The 18989-nt window shown below is 39.0% G+C and overlaps 2 protein-coding genes and 1 non-coding gene across 3 annotated transcripts; 2 read left to right on the forward strand and 1 right to left on the reverse strand.

Annotated features, from left to right (window-relative positions):
• Nucleotides 1-1589: 1589 nt before the first annotated feature.
• Nucleotides 1590-7522, reverse strand: cldn1 (claudin 1). Its single transcript, XM_061798033.1, has 4 exons — nucleotides 6987-7522; nucleotides 5101-5265; nucleotides 2172-2256; nucleotides 1590-2065 (listed from the first exon to the last, which is right to left on the reverse strand). The coding sequence occupies exons 1-4, from the start codon at nucleotides 7207-7209 to the stop codon at nucleotides 1903-1905; spliced, it is 636 nt and encodes a 211-aa protein (XP_061654017.1). The 5' UTR covers nucleotides 7210-7522; the 3' UTR covers nucleotides 1590-1902.
• Nucleotide 7523: 1 nt separating this feature from the next.
• Nucleotides 7524-7595, forward strand: trnam-cau (transfer RNA methionine (anticodon CAU)). The gene has a single exon. It is a non-coding gene; the product is annotated as a tRNA-Met (tRNA).
• Nucleotides 7596-9102: 1507 nt separating this feature from the next.
• On the forward strand, nucleotides 9103-14200 carry LOC133489188 (carboxypeptidase N subunit 2-like). The gene is made up of 2 exons (XM_061798031.1): nucleotides 9103-9449; nucleotides 10941-14200. Exon 2 carries the CDS (start codon nucleotides 10947-10949, stop codon nucleotides 12513-12515), a length of 1569 nt encoding a protein of 522 aa, XP_061654015.1. The 5' UTR covers nucleotides 9103-9449; nucleotides 10941-10946; the 3' UTR covers nucleotides 12516-14200.
• Nucleotides 14201-18989: the final 4789 nt, after the last annotated feature.

Below are 18989 nucleotides of genomic sequence, written 5' to 3' on the forward strand. Positions count from 1 at the left end.
GTGTATTAAAAAATCATTTTTGATGTTTTTCTTGTGTAATATTCTAAAGTCTTGAGTTATTTCAGTGCTTCAATCCAAAAGTAAATGTCATATATAATACAGAGTCATTAAACACATTAGAAAATACTATCACCTGCATTTATACATCGTGAATAACAAATGCATGGATTGTTTCAAATATCCATGAACAACAGTTTGATACTACATCTTACAAAAAGGAGAAAATATTGATGGGGTGGGACGTGAGCCAACATTTTATGAGGGGATGTGGAAAAATATATGCTGCTAGCAGTATTCAGTCTGTCGAAGTCTAAACAGATGGGGGCGCGCTCTGCAATGGAATCAATCATCGAAACGCCTGGAAATGCAACATTTTGGACTTTACCCCACTCAGCTGTTAAAGTTTTTGTGCTTGTGTTGTCTTTTCCCTGACGGAAAATGAAGAAGCAGTTTTATTTTTTTTAATTTGTATTTTTTTTTTTTCCAGCAACATGTGGTGTGGTTTTAGGGGTGGGGTCAGGTGTTTATGCCCTCTGTCGCAGATAGTTCGGTCTTGCTGAGAAGTGCAGGCGTGCTTGGACAGGAATGAGTGGACTGAGGTATGCCTGTCAGGCGCCCCTCCCCTCTCACAATATGACTTTTCCTCCCCCAGAGGCACCACTATACAGTATACAGGAGGCAGGGGGGGGGGGGGGGGGGTCAGAAGTGGTTTTACATTTTTTATTATGAGAACAACAACAGATTTATTAAGTCACAATCAGAATAAGATAGCTATGACCATCTCGTGTGCTCAAATTGATGGCTTCTAAAAATGGACACAGTTCCTCTCGTCTAGTTTCTACACTATAGCACACTTTGAAAACAGAGGTCAGTTTGTCGGCATGCTTGTTTTCTTTCATGTACTTTATTTTCGACAGCACCCCTGTGTTAGAAATCCATTGGGGTGATGTTTGGTGATCGTGGTGGTCAAAATAAATGAAGAAAAATAAAGGGGGAAAACATCTTAAAGAAAGTAAATAATGGAGAAATCTGTATAATTCTTATTGTTACGATACCAACATTCTGATTTCGATAGTATACCTGCATAAAGTACCTCAATACCAGTAGCATATTGGCTCCAGCTCACTTGCAACCCCAGTGAGGATAAGTGGTCTAGAAAATGCATGGATGATGGGAGGGTATAATACATGAATCCAATGAAAAACAACAATATAATTATATAAATATGAATAATAGTAATGTCTATTTTTGATGCCTGTTAATTACGGTAGTATTATTTTGCAGTCCCATACATCCAATACAATTTTGTAATATCCTGCCCCTCTTTTTTTTTTTTTTTCAAAATTAACCGTCATGCTGACCAAGTAGTTAGTATGTTTGTTTCACACTTCTGATTCAGATTCAGGGTGCAAACCTCGGCAACGGGTGGTTACAGTTGAATTGTAACCTCTGCCATCTAGTGGAAGAGCATTCAATTGTTCTGCCTGTCATTATAGGTCGCTGGCATAGACCGAGGAGCAAAGATATATGATTTGTAGCCACTGGCGATAGCAAGTAAAAAATAAATAAATAAATAAATAATCCAAATGTGAAACAGTGTCTGGCTTTATTGATTTGAACGCATTCACTTAGTTATATAGTCAGTGTATGATAATATAAAAATGATTCTAATGTTCGAGATCCCCTATATATATATATATATATATATATATATATATATACACAAAATACACTTCAGTATATAAACAATTGTTGCATTAATTGGCACAAGGGACTGTGCACAGGGGACTGGGAGTTGGGTCATAGGACAATATATTGCAAAGCCAAAATCATGTACATCCTGCACAGCAAATCATACATAACAAGCTACAAAGGCGTGTTTTGTGTCGTTGTTAAGTTGGTCTACACGTAGTCTTTTCCCGAGTTGCTCGCCGGGTTGGATCGTGGGTAGCGTGGCGCTTTCCCCGAACCCTTCTTGGGGCAGTTACAGCACATGAAGCCTCCTCCGATCATGATGAGGATCGCAGCTCCCCATCCCACGAAGAGGGCGCTCCCAAATTCATATCTGCACATGATGTCATATTCACTCATAGCAGCATCACAAATGTCGTAGATAAACAGAGTTCAGATTAGCATAAAGTACGCAGCACTGTAAATTCCAGTGGCCTCACTTTGAATTGGTTGGTGTGAACGGGTTGTAGAAGTCTTGTGCTATTCTGTGAGCGTACCAAGATGTTCCCACCAGACCCAACAGGCCTGGAAGAGGAAGAGGGGAAAAATAAAATAACATGCTCAATCAAAACGTTAAGTGAAAAAAATGTATACCATACATGTATCTCTATGTAAAACCATGAGGAGTGCCAAAGGTACCGTATTTTCCCGACCATAAGGCACACTTAAAAGTCGTACATTTTCCCCAAAATGGACGGGGCGCCTTATAATGCGGCGCGCCTTATGTGTGCACCGAGTTCCAAAATCTATAAATGTCGTTGTGTGACGAGCCCTCCGCTTGACTGTCTGGGAACATTTCCTGCCGACACGCTGCTTATACAGAGGAAAAGCAGACGTGACTAAGGACAGCATGCGGACGTAAAGGGGGAAGGGTGCGCGTGAAGGAGGATGCTAAAGGTAGGTAGGTATACATACTACATTTTTTAATGTCTCTCAAGATTCAAATTAACTTTCCTTGTTGCATTTCTTAACCGAAGAGCACTGACGTCCGTATTATTGGGAAGCTTTTATTTTGAAGGTGGCTTTCGCCGCGAGTTGCCGACCTACGACCGTAATGCCTAGTTTCAACAAAATTAGGGGCGGCTATCTTGACTGCTACTTTACGAGTGGAGGCTGGCTTGACCGCAGTCGAACACTGCACCTACGAAGAGACACGCTTACGAAGCACAGTTTAAACTGCAAGCTATCAGTTACGCGGAGGAACATGCAAATCGAGCAGCCGCGAGAGAATTCAAGATCAACGAATCCATGGTTCGCAAGCGCAGGAAGCAGGAAAACGAGCTTCGCCAAGTCAAGAAGACGAAGCTGAGTTTCGGCGGAAAAATCATTAATGCTCTCTTTTTTGTTTTTGTTTTTTTGCCTAATAAACCCCCAAACATTTCAATTTAAAACAATCTAACTATTAACCATGTCTTTATTTACATTGTGGCGTCAACTGCGGAGGTTGAAAAAAAAAGCAATGAGCCTACTTTGATAAAGTAAAGAGTAGAAAGTACAGATATTCGTTTCAAAATGTACAAGTAAAAAGTTCTCAGAAAAATAAATTCTCAAGTAAAGTACAGCTATCTGAGTAATCTAATTAAGTACAATAATGAAGTATTTGCACTTCATGACACCCCACCACTGTCAGTATGCTCAAAAACAGACTAGCTTTGGACTTACAGCAGCGATACTTTGCAGACTCTCTGTAGTGGTACGTGAAAAAAAATCTCTGAATACAATTTTTTAACTCTCCGTAATATTACAGTGGCCTAAACTTTTTTTTTTTTTTTTTTTAAATCATGTAAGTACATTTCTTAAGTACAGTTCAGTTGTATTTAACTTTTTTTTTTTTCATTTTAGAACTTTTTTGTTTTCAAACATTTATTCAATTTTAATTGAATCATTATTTAAGTATGTATGTACAGTATGCACAGTATATATGCTGTTTATTGAATTGTAGCATCTATTTAATGAAAACAACCAACGGTTAATGTTAGCGTAATCATGTTAAAGTAGGTCTCTACGGAGGGGTTCGCTCAGCCAATCGGATGTGACCAGCAGCCGCCACATTATGAATGTAGACTGAAAGAGGTGGACTATCGTCGTGTGGAACCTTTTCGAAAAAACAGTAATTAAAGGGCTAAACTGTCAGAATGGCACCCAAGATGAAAAGGAAACTGCTAAAGATAATGTTTGGAAGCACTTTTCAGAGATAAGCAGAAAGATCAGTGCGTTGTACAACCGTCATTGACTGCGCATCACGCAATGCAACTTAGGTATTTTTTTCCCCCCTCTTTATTACATTGACCAAAATGTGAAAGAGCTCGCTTGTGATAGCATGAGCGAGGCAATAAAAAGATAATCAAGAGAAACGTGCAGCAAATTGGTCACTAGAGCAGTTCATGTTTTAAAATGACAATGTGATGTCCCACTTTGTGATTTTTTTTCTCTTCTGAACAATCTGCTACAATCAACCAATGAATTACAAAAGAAAAAAAAACACCTGAATCAGAATTTCCCTGTGTTATGGAAGAAGGCTCTTCTTCAATGAGGAGCTATAATCCTCCTCCTTAGTAAAGTTAATGAGCAATAAACTGTTATCACATTTAATCATTCATTAATTCATCTTCCATTCCGCTTCTCCTCATTAGGGTCGCGGGCATGCTGGAGTCTATCCCAGTTATGTTCGGGCGAAAGACAAGGTACACCCTGAACTGGTTACCAGCCAATTGCAGAGCACATAGAAACAAACAACCATTCACACCTAAGGGCAATTTAGAATCTTCAATTAACCTACGTTATCACATTTATTTAGGTTATGAAAAAAAGTAAGTATAATTTAATTTAGGGGCTGGAGCGGATTAATTGCATTTCCGTTCATTTCAATGGGAAGAACGTTTTGGGTTGTAAAACGGGGTCACGGAACCAATTAAATTCGGAACCAGAGGTTCCAATGTTGGGGCTTACTTTTTAGGAATATAACCTCTGCCTAATTTTTGACAAACACTTAGGCCTACGACTCTAGTTTTTTAGTGTTGGTCATTATGGGGGTACTGGGAGGGCTAAGAATTTTTTGGTGGTACTTGGTATGAAGAGTTGAAGAACCACTGATTTACAGTATATTCATGTCTAGGGTATCATGTCCATGTCATGTATTTACACATTTAGGTAACACTAAAAGCACGTCATCAAAACTTTGCAAAGCTCCTGTGCTACATCATACACAGAAAATTCTAATACAGTAGATCCTTATATGTGTATCTATCTTTCTAAATGCTGATTGTTATCCTGAAAAAAACATTCACAACTAAAATACAATGTAATTAATATAAAGTCATCCTTAAGTGTAAGAAAACACAGCACGGTTATGTGTTTAAAGCAAATCACCAGCTATAATCAAGATGATTCCGCCAGTTAAAGCCACTTTGTCTTTCTGCTCCGGCTGGTCTGCCAAACATGTGGTGCACTTCATGCCCACCGTTGCCAACAAGATGGCAATCAAGGAGAGCAAGATGGCCGACAACATTAGTCCTCGTGTGCCCAAGACGATGGCTGGGGAGACAAACGTACAGTACAAGTGCGAATTAGCATGTTTCTGCGACACCATGGATCGTTTGGGAGTTGTGCTTTATTTCCTGGAGAACCAGCGGGATGACTCATTCACACTTACAGTGTTTACTCTTTGTTCGCCTAAATACTGTCACTATTGTATTGCTAATAATCCTTTTTTTTTATGGTTAACTTTAACTTCCAGTGAAACCAATATATTAAATACACACACATGAATTTTCACATACATTCATGTTATACTGAATGTTTTTTTTTCAACATTATAAAGCAGTTTAGAGTAAAGTTCCCATTTATGCTACACACAGTAAGAGGGATGAAATCCACTCAAAAAATTGAATTCGGTTATTACGCGTTACAGTTATATCGCGGGGCATCAAGCTTTAAGAATATATGCCTCTGAGTACTGTTGTATGCTCTGTTTGTATGTGTTGCTGCTCCATGTCTGCTAAAGTAGCAGCTATTTGAAAGTTTATGATAAGCGCAACATATATGCTAGTTTCAGTCAGCCCGTCTGTGGTATTCCACATTATATGTTAACATTAAGATAGCTGACGTTTGTTAGATTAAATGACATGGTTTGGCTGAACATTTTGGTGTTTAAATATCCAATACAATCAAAGTGGAATTCTCTTTTGTTGCATGCACTTTGTATACGTTGCTGCTCAGTGTGTGAAAGTAGCAGTTGTTTGAATATCAACAGTAATTTCCATTAGCCTGTCTATGGCATTTCGCATTACAGTATATGTTATTATTAAGCTGGTGGACTTTCTTCAGATGAAATGATATGGCTCAGGTGAACATTTAAGTGTTTAAAATATTAGTACAGTGTGTAATGATCTTTGGTCGTATGCCGTGTTTATATGTTAAGGTAGCAGTTGTTTGCAGGTTTATGATTACCGCAACATGTATGCTAATTTCTTGTAGCCCGTCTCTGGCTTTACACATTTGATTTTAGCATTAAACTAGTGGGTTCTTATCAGAATGAAATTATATTTATTTTGTCATGTCTTTTTTTTTATTTGTCACTTCTACAGTAAACTTCACCTGGGAGTGAGAAATAAACAGCTTGAAAGCAGGCATGCTTTGTCCCTTATTGGTGCATGAGAGTGTCTTCTTTTTATTTCCTCAAAGTGATGTCATACGATGGTCTCCCATTTCTTGACAGCGAGAGAGTGAGAATAGGCATGACAGAATACTTTACAGTGTTTTATGAAGTGTTTCAAGCGTGTGGGAGTGGTAAAACTATACATATATTTTTTAAATGCAGTCTCTATTGCAGATTTTCTTGGGTGGGTCTGGAATATGATGTCATAGGGAGGTTTCTTCCATCTTCAAGCCCCTATTATTCACTGTGTTGCTCTTCTCCACCCACCTCACATGTTGCTTGATGAGGCATCTCTTGGTATTTGACTGACATGTCCTTGCATGCATGAGGTTTTTTTTTTAACGCCTCAAGGAAGGTTTGAATGAGCATAGAGCCTTAGAACATAGAACATGAATTAACCCCCAAACAGAAAGGGTCATTGAAAACTTCATTTTTCATTTTAATACATTCACCATTACACAATTTCTAATACTGTTCGAACCCTTTTGTAGCACTTATTTTGATATATTGGCATTCTTTTAGAGATGGTGTAATTGGATCATATTTGTGATGGGAAAATGTAATAAAGAACATCACTAAAAATCCAACGGTATGTTACCTGGTAGTTGGAGCAGTGAATCATACACTTTACACTGAACTTGGCCCGTGCTCTGCGACGCGCACGACTTCCACAGCCCTTCGTAAAGTGCCTGAGCTGTGATTATGTTGTCTCCTGCATAGGATGAAGCCTTCCACTCCACCATGACCGTGGAGGCGATGGAGCCAATGAAGCCCAGGAAGGCCAGCGAGAAGCCAAGAAGTTGTATTCCAGCATTGGCCATGTTTCAAGAACAAAAATAGTAACAATAAAGGGGTGTGTGTTGGGGGGGGGAGGAATCTAATAATAATAATAATAATGAAAAATCCAGTTATTACAAAAAACAAAGACAACAGAAACTAAACCGATGAGCCAGATATTTTGGTGATTCTTTCTCTGTCACCCACACATTAATTTTTCTAGCTGCGCATCCTTGAGGAGTAACCTGGAGAAAAGGGAGGATCGACTTACAAATATCTAAAAGTACGTTGCTTGTGCGCCCCCTAGTGGGCATTGTAGAAACAATAGATGGAATTACCATGGAGGTGGTTTCGGGAGAGCAGAGTGGCGCAGCGGAAGCGTGCTGGGCCCATAACCCAGAGGTCGATGGATCGAAACCATCCTCTGCTAACACCATTATTTGTGTATTGTCGGTGGCATGCAATGACATTAAAAGCTTCCTTTTCAATGATGCACCAAGAGTGCTTAATCACTAAATGGACAAATCACATTAAGTAATTTTATTTTGAAGCCTTCAGACAAACTCCAAACATACGCATGTATTTTCGCTCTTACATAATCCAAAAAGTTCATTTAAGGCCATTTCTGGTGGCCGAATTTGTGTTGTGTCATTTTCCAAGCTTTATATATTATTGTTTTGGTTGAAATGATATTGTTGGGCAATATCTGAATTTGCACATTCCTATTTTATATTTTTGTCTAGTTGACATTCATGATTAAAATAATAAATCAGAGGTTACTCACCAGTTACTCTGTTGTTGAGTAGTTTGTTTGTTTGTTTGTTTTTCGCTGAATGCTTACTTACTCAAGTAAGGACTTTATTTGGACGAATACTCTTGACTTGAGTCATATTATTCTAATGTAACTGTGCACTTACTCGGATACAATTTTGGCTCCGCTGGCGAGTTTATGACAATTTTACATTTAGTTTTAAGTATGTCGAGAGACAGCGTTGTACCTGAACGAGTTCAGTAAACGAAAGTTCACATATTTGGGTTGAACTGAATTTAGTCCATTTGTGCCTGATGAACGTTATTGAGAACGCGCTCATTCTGGCGTCAAAGGACGGTTTTCGAACTACAGTTAATTTGTATTCAAGAGTGGCAGGTTTTGCTAGGGACTTCCGGGACGAAACCCGTCTCGACACACGACATACGAGCCGTCATATGTCGGGGAAGAAACGCCGTATTTGGCAACCGCCATTCATGTTTACATTCGGCAGGCAAGTAGCAGCAGCCTTTTGTGTGCGTGATGTGCGTTCAGGGACACTGCGTAAATGGGAGTGTTCTTTGGATGTTTTGTCATGCAGTACATCATTGTAAAAATGGATTACTAGGAAACTTGTTATTTGTATCAGAATGATTTAGTTAAAACATGGTCCGATCGCACCTTCATAACATGGAATTTATTTTGTTTTGTAATATAAGAATAGATGAGATCAAATATTTTGTCAATATAGTCACCCAGAGCTGCAAGGAATGCAAAGTTATAATGTCCTTTCACCATCCTTCCTGTCATACTGTGTTGCGTGTTTTTGTTTGCACATTAAGGACAAAAGTGCTGTTTTTGTTTTAATTCCTTTTTAAAAAGAAGACTATTCAAGCAACGAGTTTTTTCTCATGTTTTTAGATTGTAGGGTGAAAGCTGCAGCTGGCTACTAGTGTGGACTGAATGGATAGCAACAATAAGGAAATGAAATGTCAGTATTTTGAGGGTTATAGCCTGTCAGAAACATATTGGGGGAAAAAACAAACAACAACTATAAACTGCTTCATTTTTGGAAAGTAAACTTAGTTCAAAATTTTGAATTATGATCTATTAACTGAAGTAGTTCATTTTTGGAACGGTGAACTGAACTTTGAACTTGTTCGCGTAGAAAATAAACCTTCTCAACACTGTCAAGAGACTTCCTTGTTATGTATTTAAAATGAGTAAATTCATCAGCTCCATCATAGCAGATGTTACATGCTTGTACAGTAGGAGTACTTGTTATTTCTACAAACAACAACAACTCAACTTGTTGAATTAGTTTTTGTTTTGACATTTGTTTTATATATTGGGGGGGGGGAATAATTCTTTGTGATACCTTGTTGAGAGCAAATGTAACTGACAGACCAACTGTTCCACCGATCAAAGGTTTGCTCTTGCCTAATTCCGGCTTGTTGTGCTATTTGCCTGTCATTCATCTGGCTGCTAAATCCAGAGGGAGTTTCATTTCTCTGCTCTAAGATAACTGCAGCTAAGGTGAGTTGAACTCCGCCATCATTTTTACATGTTACAAACCCAGTGGTGAGAAGTAACGAAGTACAAATACTTTGTCACTGTACTTAAGTAGATTTTTCAGCTATCTGCTTTTCTGATGACTTTTTACTGTTACTCCATCTGTACTTTCTATTCCTCACTCTATGAAAACAAGCTACGTTTTTTTTTAATGATTAAACATTCTACTTAAAAGTTTAATTCAACTGAACTGTACTCAACAACTAAACTGGATTAAAAAAAAATAAAAAAATTGAAGGCACTTTATTATGCACAGTTTGAACATTTAATTTAGTGATTCTTTCTCATACCACTAGAGGCAGCTTGCATATCACTTTTGATAGTTTTGCCACACTTTGAGAATCACTGTAATAGATCACTGTTTTGTACTTGACAGCATTATCTTCTGTGTGCGTTCCCTGTCAAATCTGGCCCTGCACGCGACACACGCACATTCTCCCATGGAGAATTCCTCCGCACTCGAGAGACTATAGGTGAAACATCATATTGTACATTTTGATTCAGTTAATTTTCGCAGATTGCACGGTGACAGCCGACTCATGCTGACGTTGCAGGACAAACCTGGTCCAAAACGGCCATCGACTTCCCAACGGATATAATGTGTCCCTACCACGTTATGCCGATGGCCAAACACCAACAAATTATATTATATTAATAGCCAAAAATATTGGCGCCAGATTGCAGAGCTTTCAGCTTCCAACATTCTGCTGGCTGCTTGGAGTTTCTTTGAAAAAGTTTCCCACTATTACAACAACTATTGTCATCGTAATGATGCAACTGTGCATTAGATTTTGAATAATTTAAAAAAATCTATTTTTATCTATCTTATATCATTCACAATTCTCAGGAAAACTCTATGCACCGTGATTTACAGCCAGCCTCAGACTTCAATGAGTCATGCCTCTTTGGTGGCCGTGCACATATTTCTAGGTTTCACACGTGCGTGTAGCTGAAATGTGCGCAAGCCGGCCGTGTAAAAAACAACAAATTACGCACGAACCAGAGAACATGGCCCCAAGAAACTTGCGCCAGATAACAGCTGATGCAAACGAAGGCATACAAGTTCTTATATTGTAGGGGAGGGAGATTCATTCCCAGAGCCAAAGTGGGTGACATGCCGTTTTAGCCGTGGCCCAAAAATCAGGAAAACTGAAATGATGAAAAAGAGTTCAACGCTATATCTCCACAATGAAGTAGCACATAGTTCTCAGTCTTGGCAAATGTTTTCAATAATTGTCTTCAACCATGTCTAATGTATATATAGAAACAAATCTCAGAATTCACATTTGAGGGTATTCAAGTTTACTTGAGTAACTGATTTAAATTAGTCCTTCTACATTAACCAGAGTATTTTGTTTTTTTGTTTTTTTTAGTATATCTAGCGCTACCTTCTGTAAATACAGACTGTTGAGTACTTCTGCCACCTCTGTACGAACCTTCTCTATGTCGCCATAGGAAAAAATGGACAGAGGATTGCGGCCGACTTTGTTCCTGCTGTTGCTTCTGTGTCCCCAAGGCACCATGTTGTCCCACATCAACTGTCCATACAGATGCCAGTGTTTTACACCAATCCAAGTCCTGTGTGCTGATGAACATATGACATCTGTGCCCAAAAACATATCCCGGGAAGCCAAGGAGGTCATCATAATGACATCGGCCTTGCAGTACCTGTTCCCCACCGGCTTTGAGGAGAGTCCCCAACTCCACAAGCTTATCTTCTTCAACAATCCACTGCGGAGTATTCATTCGCAGGCTTTTCAAAACCTATCTGAGCTTGAAGAACTGGAGATCAGTGGGAACCCTTGGCTGGAGCATTTGTTTCTGGGGACTTTTTCCAAGCAAGAAAACCTTACCAAGCTGCACCTCAACTATAACAGGTTCCAGACTGTTCTTCCTGGTATGTTTAACGCTCTTAAACATTTAGAGACCCTGCAGGTGAAGGCCAACATCATATCAGATTTACCTACATTTTTGTTTCAGAACCTTCAAAATCTACACGTGTTGGATTTATCTCTTAACAGAATCCAGAAAATAGAAAGAGAGACTTTTTCTGGCTTGACTGGGCTGGACATTCTTCAAATGAGCAATAACCATATTAGCAATATTTCATCAGACACCTTCCATCATGTTGGTCAGCTGATGGAGCTTCACTTGGAGGGGAATAGAATTTCAGAACTCGATGATGAGGTCTTCGCTGGGCTCACCAAACTGAAGGTGCTGAACCTCCGCAGAAACCGTCTCATAACTTTCAGCGATAAAGTGTTTGGACGTCAGGGTTCAAATTTAACCCAATTGGACCTGAGGGGCAACAGGCTGACAGAAGTGTCCTCTTTAAGCCTGCTGACATCAATGACTGACCTTCTCTTGTCCTCCAATCAGCTTTCAAGCCTTCCTGATGACATATTTAGAAATGTCACCACACTAGAAAATCTGGATCTCTCTGAAAACAAGCTCACGTCATTATCAGACACGACCTTTAATGATCTCAAAAGCATCAGAATGATCCACCTCCATAAAAACCAGCTGAGCAGCGTGGATGCCACATTGTTTAAGGACCAGGAGTTCATTCAGCAGCTCTACCTGTCTGACAACAAGCTGCAAAATCTCCCTCTGGGCCTTCTGGACCACTTTGCGCTCCCGCACATATTGCGACTATACGGAAACCCTTGGAAATGTGACTGCCACATGTGGTATTTGCATGATTTAGTGCTGAATAACAACCAGGACATCGAGATGCCGGACAGGATGCTGTGCGAGACTCCCGACTTCCTGAGGAGGCGACCGGTAGCATCCATCGACAGGGACGAGCTTCTGTGTCATTTGCCCAGAGATGATATTACTGACCTGAACGGCTGTAGTCTTCACAAGTCTAGCGACTCACTGGTCATCAAGTGCGACGTGGATAAATGTTATCCACTCACTGTAAAAGTCCAGTTTCTGGAGCGCAGTGGCACTATTCAGGAGCACATTTGGACAAATAATGATTCTGAGTGCAGCAATGTGACGATATCTAAGGTGCTCATGCCATAGATTTCTATTGATTTCTTTACAATTTGCTCTCAGACAAGCCTTTGTCAAGAGTTGCCAGATGTGTTTGTCCGGCCCGTCAGTCAATTCTGCAAACACAGCCGCTGATTACCAGCATGTGAGGGTGGATGAACCTTTTTTTAAATTTTTTGCAAGGTTCAAAGGTTCACTCCCTGTCTTGTTGTGATGCTGTCATCACCAAAAGGAACATGTTAATCATCCATCAGCAGTGTTTCCCAACCTTTATTGAGCCAAGGCACATTTTTTTACATTAGGAAAAAACAAATCTCTCTGCTCAACACCAAACAAAAATCTCACCAAAAGTGAATACCCATTTTAAATAATTGATTTTAATTGTTTTGCCTGTCAATCTATGTCACTGCCATAGATAGATGAAGATACTTAAAAGAGAAGAAGAACAAAGATTCACTAAATTATTTTCAGACCAATCAAGTGAAATTGGATCATTTCCAATAACACAATGGTTGGGAATCACAACACTAGACCACCGTCTCCTCCAAGTTTGACACTTTTGTCCTGTGTGGAGTTCCATAATAAAACAAATTACATATAAAAGAAAAAGAAAGGTAGTCCATTATTAAGTTTGAATCAAAGAAACTTCTCTTTTTGTGAAAATCTAACATTTTCTGTCCTTGCCAAACAAATATCTCTTATTTACTGTGGGTCAACAACATGATGCGTGTGGGCACTATGTAGCCCCCAAGGACCACAAGTAGCTCATGAACCTGTTTAAAAATAGCTCACCAGCGATGGGACATTGTGATTTCCTAGGAATGATATAGAAGTGATCATTTGAAAAATGTCAACACTTTATTTCTACCGAATTATAGAAATAAACCGTTGCACATTTATGTTTCCTAGCTTGTTGATAATCATTGTGAAAGATAATTAACGTGATCCATGTCTTCACATAGATAAATATCATTAATTATTCAGAGCAACATCAAATTAAAGGTAATTTGAGCAAATGTGTTATTTCAGAAGTGTGTATCAAAATGGTAGCCCTTTGCATTAATCAATACTAAAGAAGTAGCTTCGGTGGGTGAATTGCTCAAACTCTTTAATGTCTTCGTCTTTGGACAGAGGATAAAGCATATCCAGTATGCACTCATAATCTGTAATTCTCAGCAAAATTCTGCAAAACTGATTTGGAATCTGAATCAAGGGCATTACAATTAAAAAGCAATAAGAACACAACTTTAACTGATAGAACAGAAAATTCCGATGAGTAGTAATGTTCCAAAATGAGTAGTTTTGTCTACTGTAGAGGAGGGAAAAAAACTAACTTTAGTAAAGTCATTGAAGCGTCTTTGAAAAGATGATCCGACGGGCAACTTATCATCCCATGAGACTCTCGGGATGAGCCAAGTGGTCCTGAATGCAAAGAGGGATATAAAGGCGCGAGATGGGCGCGGGGAGGAGACAAGCCTGGACGCAACAAGGCACCCAGATGGCTACAGATCGAATAGGGTATGCTAACTCACGGTTAATAAGGGGCAAAGGTCAGAGGCTTGATTGGGTCCTCTGTCCAGCGGAATGACATCACATGACAAAAAGCGCTTGGCTGTCTTACTTCCAAAGTGTGAAGGCTTGACCTCAAGAGGAGGTAATCCTCACTTGACTGGATCTGTGGAGCTGAAGAGGACACTCATTATTCAAAATACTACTTTCTCCATTTGTATTATTCTTGTTTTGTTATATATATATATATATATATATATATAAATGAGTATATTTTTTACATGAGTATTTATACTAATATTAGTAAAAGGTTTGGGCTGTGGGACAAATATATATATGATGGTTTTTATTCTGGCCCACCAAGCATTTATCAACATTCAAAGAATGTTGCATTCATTTAGCAGTTTCTTCCTAAAATTTATTCATTTAAATGTATTTATTCATTTTTTAATTCACTCATATCATTAAATAATTGGACAATTGATTTTTTAAAATAAAATAAAATATATTATTAAAATAAAATAAAAATATATTAAAGTTAAATATGTATAAAAAATATAATATAATTGGTTAAAATATGATAATTCAATGAATTTAAAATTTCAGTTTTTATTCATATTGATTTATCACATTTTTAATTAAAATATTTTACATACACATTGTAGGAAAAATATATTTTATAATTTAAAATACAAGTATATATTCAACTATAATTGTTTTTATAACCACATTTAAATGAAATCAAATGTGGCCCAGGTTTGGACTATTTAAATACAAATGATGGTTTTATCAACTTGCTTATGTCAGCATTGTATCTTAAACATGTACATTTATTTGAAAATAATCCTGTCCAATACAGTATATGAATTTACTGAAGAACCGTGGATGATTTCAGAGGTCAATAGAGTTATCGTCAACGCCAAATGACCTGTCAGCACCCGTCAGTTCCAGCGGTTGTCACGGGTTGACCTGCAGCAGCAGGTTCCGAGAGGTGTCCTGTGATGCCGGATGAAAAGCAAGCGTTAACCCCCTGGTCAGAACCTGCTCAGTGGGCAGTTAGTGCTCCACGCAACCGCTCTTCAGAAGGGACGGGGTACAAAAGAGGGGAGGACACTTTATCTGGTGAGACAAACAATGTCCAAAGGGACACAAAGCACTGAAGGAGTAGAAGGAGGACGTTCCCACAGAGTTTAGAGCGTCCAGCGTGGAGTGAGGTGACATGGCCACAAAGAGGTCATACGAGCCCCCAGTGCCTGAGGCAATAATACTAATAATAATCATAGTTGTTAGCTGAAAATTAGTTGAGTTCGAACTTTACAACTAAGCACTTTGTCTGTTAAGGAACCATAACAAGTAACTTCAACAACAATATTGCATTTTTTTTTTTATATCAAATGTAATGATGAATGAAACTGCATTCTGGAAAAAAAAGTCATGAAGCAATGTAATGGCAGAAGTGGAAAAAGTGCTCACACCCTGTATTTATAGTAAGTATAAGTACAGATACTTGTCTAAAAAAAACTGGTAAAAGTAAAAGTACTGATTCAACTCTTGTACTTAACGTTGCCGTCGGGCAGAAACCTTGTATCTCCAAATACAGTATGGTCAATTATATCTTTTTCCCCCAAATCGATACTAGATACTATTATTATTATTATTATTTTTTTAATAAATTACTAAATTATGGGCGGCACGGTGGACGAATGGTTAGAGCGTCTGCCTCAAAGTTCTGAGGACTGGGGTTCAAATCCCGGCCCCACCTGTGTGGAGTTTGCATGTTTTCCCCGTGCCTGCGTGGGTTTTCTCCGGGAACTCCGGTTTCCTCCCACATCCCAAAAACATGCATGGTAGGTTGATTGGAGACTCTAAATTGCCCGTAGGCATGAATGTGACTGCGAATGGTTGTTTGTTTATGTGTGCCCTGCGATTGGCTGGCAACCAGTTTAGAGTGTAGCCCGCCTACACTCTGAAATAGCTGGGATAGGCTCCAGCACTCCCGCGACCCTGAGGATAAGCGGCTCAGAAAATGGATGGATATGAAATTATTATCTAAAGTGTTGAAAATAGCTTGAGACCAAATCTATTAACTCTTGAACATTTCAACGGACTAAGAAGTGTTGTATAACTTCTCAACTCTGCAAGAGCCTCGCGGCATTATGTCCCCTCAAGATTTTTCTTGACAAAAACGAGTGAAAATAGGTGAGATGCACTTGAGTAGGCCTTTTTTTTTATTACAAATCGACAGCTGTACTGCTTTGTCACAGAAGGAACCCGTCAGCCATGAAGATAGGTTTGTGTGCTGGTTCATTTCTGCCTATTACAGTCTAGTCAGCCCGTGATTTTTTAAAATTGCGTCGCTCATACGGAATTAAGATACGGCTATGTTGGCTACGTTGGGGCGGCAGTGGCTCAGTTGCTAGAACAGGTCAGCCACTGACCAAAAGGTCGGTGGTTCGGCTGTGACTGTCTGCTTTTGAAGTATCCTTGGGCAAGACGCTGAACCCTTGATTGCCTTCAGGTTGGCTTTGTAAATGAGAAAGTTTTCTCAATTAGCTAATCTGGTTAAACAAAGAAGACATAAAATCAATAAATAAAGCATTCACACTGCAGGGCATTTAGCCCAATTTTGATTTTTTTGTTAAATCCTATCCATTCATTCACATTACAAAAACAAATTCAACTTCTGACGTGAACGGAATGTGTCCGTGAGATGGCACGCAAGTGCGCAAAGCAAAACGCACAGTGTGTTTACAGAAGTAAACAAGGAATCTTGTTCTGATGGATTTGTGGCCATTTCAGGGATTTTATGCGTGAACTGACCGATCCCCACCCTAAACAGTATTTATCAGTTCTAGAGCATCTTCCTTTCGCCACTGACTATTTTCTGCTCCTTCGTCCGCCATTGCTTTTCACACCCACCTATTTTGTCAAACAATTGTGATGTTTGTCGCCTTTTGATGATTTAGCGGTCAGATGAGTGCGACCGGAGCATCCAGACAGCAGTCGCACTGGATACATAATAATAATAATCATAATCATAATCATAATCATAATCATAAATTACATTTAAATTGTGCTTTACAGTCAGATGCTTTACAGTGTATACAACACAGAAACAATCCAATTTAAATCCACATACGAAAGATGCCTGGGTCGGACTGAAAGATCTGACTTGTACTTTTCACATTGAAGTGAAAGAATCAGACACATGTCAAAAATGGGCAAATAAATTGTAATTGACCTCTAGTGTGAATGTAGCCTTTGACTTTTGAAATATAGTTAGGGAAAATGGCATAACCAGAGTTGTTAGCGTTTTATTAAGTATGAAGGCCTTTTTTGAGTCTGGACTTTGATGGTCATGGGCACGACTGGCAGTGGCAACGTACGTGTCTGTAACATTCTTACCAGTGAGCTTTATTTAATCAATTAAATAAGTGATTAAACATGATTTTGGGGGATGTGTTGTGTTGATGTTTGTGCACAACAGTATATCATAGCAATATACCTGTAAGGTGTAATACCAACTTTAACAATGCTGTGTTTGGTAACTTAAGCAAGATCACTTTTTTTTTCTTTTTTCAACAAAAAGTTGTGGTTTTGGAGACGCAAGGATTTTGCCCGACAGCGATGATATGTAAAAGTAAAAAAGTACAGACTCCGAAATGTACTTGAGTTCAAAAATGAAAATGAATTTTTATTGTCAGTGGTGTAAAATATCGTTTTGATAATTTGGCACCATGGAAAAAAAACCTCTCTGCACAAAAAATAGTTCACCTCTTTTATTCACTTCTATTAAGTTACTTCCCATGTTGTTGTTTAAGGCCTAGCTAGCGTTAGCTCAACTTTAATGTTATCAAAACGACAACAGCTTTGCTAATGTTATGAAATGACTCACAAAAAAATGCTAAATTAGCTAATCATAACAGGTGAACACCTTAATTGTATGTGCTTTTTCAGATTAGACAGAGAATTTTTTAACACCAGAAGCTGGTGATTTTTTTTAATATAGCACAAGACACAACGCATTCACTACAAATAATTCTCGTAGCGCACAACATCAATGAACTCAAATCACGCAATGGATGGTGAATATCTTGCTTCTCCAAATCTGTTGATGCCGTCAAACATTAATCATCATTCGAGGATGTTGAAAAAAACTAAGGAGCCTATTTTGACAAAGCAAGGAGTGGAAAGTACGGATATCAAATGTATGGCGTAAAAGTAACAATCCAAGGAGAGCACTGACATACAGGACTAAAGTATATGTACTTACTTCCCACCTTTGGCGATCGGCATATTCTTGAGGGCAATAAACAACTACGCCAACTATCACAATCATTGTTTTTGCTGAAATGAATCCAGCCAGTAGTAAAAAGACAACCAACAGCACTTGCTATTATGTGGACAGGTGGCAATTAGATCGTCTGGAAGGCAACACACTGCCTCCATGATACCGTGACCCGAACTTGTCAAGAACACAAACGGGCCATTTTGTGTACTCCAAATGTGGGCCTTGCTTACAAACGAGGGTCAACATTAACCCCTCAATGCATGCAGACCCCGGGTCTTGGCCGTATTGGTGTTACTGACCAAATTAACAACAGCTGACCTGATGAGGGGGTTAAGTGGATGCAGAGATGTCATCACAATGGGATTCTGGTGCACCGGCCTTTGTCTTGAGGATGACAAGAGGCTATAAGCTCCTTATCTTCACTTTACGATTATCAAGGATGAATCAGGAACGACGATGCCCCACCGCCCCTCCCAAGAACCGCACTTACACGGCCGTCCTTGTGTTGTTTTCCAGCTTCCCAGATGGATTTTATTATTCATGCAAGTCCTTCGTTGCGTTTTAGTGGTCGTTCTCCAATTAGGAGTGATTTCTCAAGAGGCCTTTGTCACAGAAAAGGAAGATGTGCTCAATTGGCTCGATGACACTCAAATGCCCTCCTAACACGGTGGACTCACAAGCCTCGCCATCATGTCAGTGATTGT

Source organism: Phyllopteryx taeniolatus, chromosome 14 (assembly GCF_024500385.1).
Source record: "Phyllopteryx taeniolatus isolate TA_2022b chromosome 14, UOR_Ptae_1.2, whole genome shotgun sequence".
Taxonomy (NCBI): domain Eukaryota; kingdom Metazoa; phylum Chordata; class Actinopteri; order Syngnathiformes; family Syngnathidae; genus Phyllopteryx; species Phyllopteryx taeniolatus.

Excerpts from the sequence above, each read along its gene's own strand:
- LOC133489188 (XM_061798031.1), top strand. The coding sequence starts at position 10,947 with ATGGACAGAGGATTGCGGCCGACTTTGTTCCTGCTGTTGCTTCTGTGT.
- cldn1 (XM_061798033.1), bottom strand. The coding sequence starts at position 7,209 with ATGGCCAATGCTGGAATACAACTTCTTGGCTTCTCGCTGGCCTTCCTG. Across the intron at positions 5,266-6,986 it reads TTCACTGCTCCAACTACCAG|CCATCGTCTTGGGCACACGA; the intron begins GTAACATACCGT and ends TTGTCTCCCCAG. Across the intron at positions 2,257-5,100 it reads AATCATCTTGATTATAGCTG|GCCTGTTGGGTCTGGTGGGA; the intron begins GTGATTTGCTTT and ends TTCCTCTTCCAG.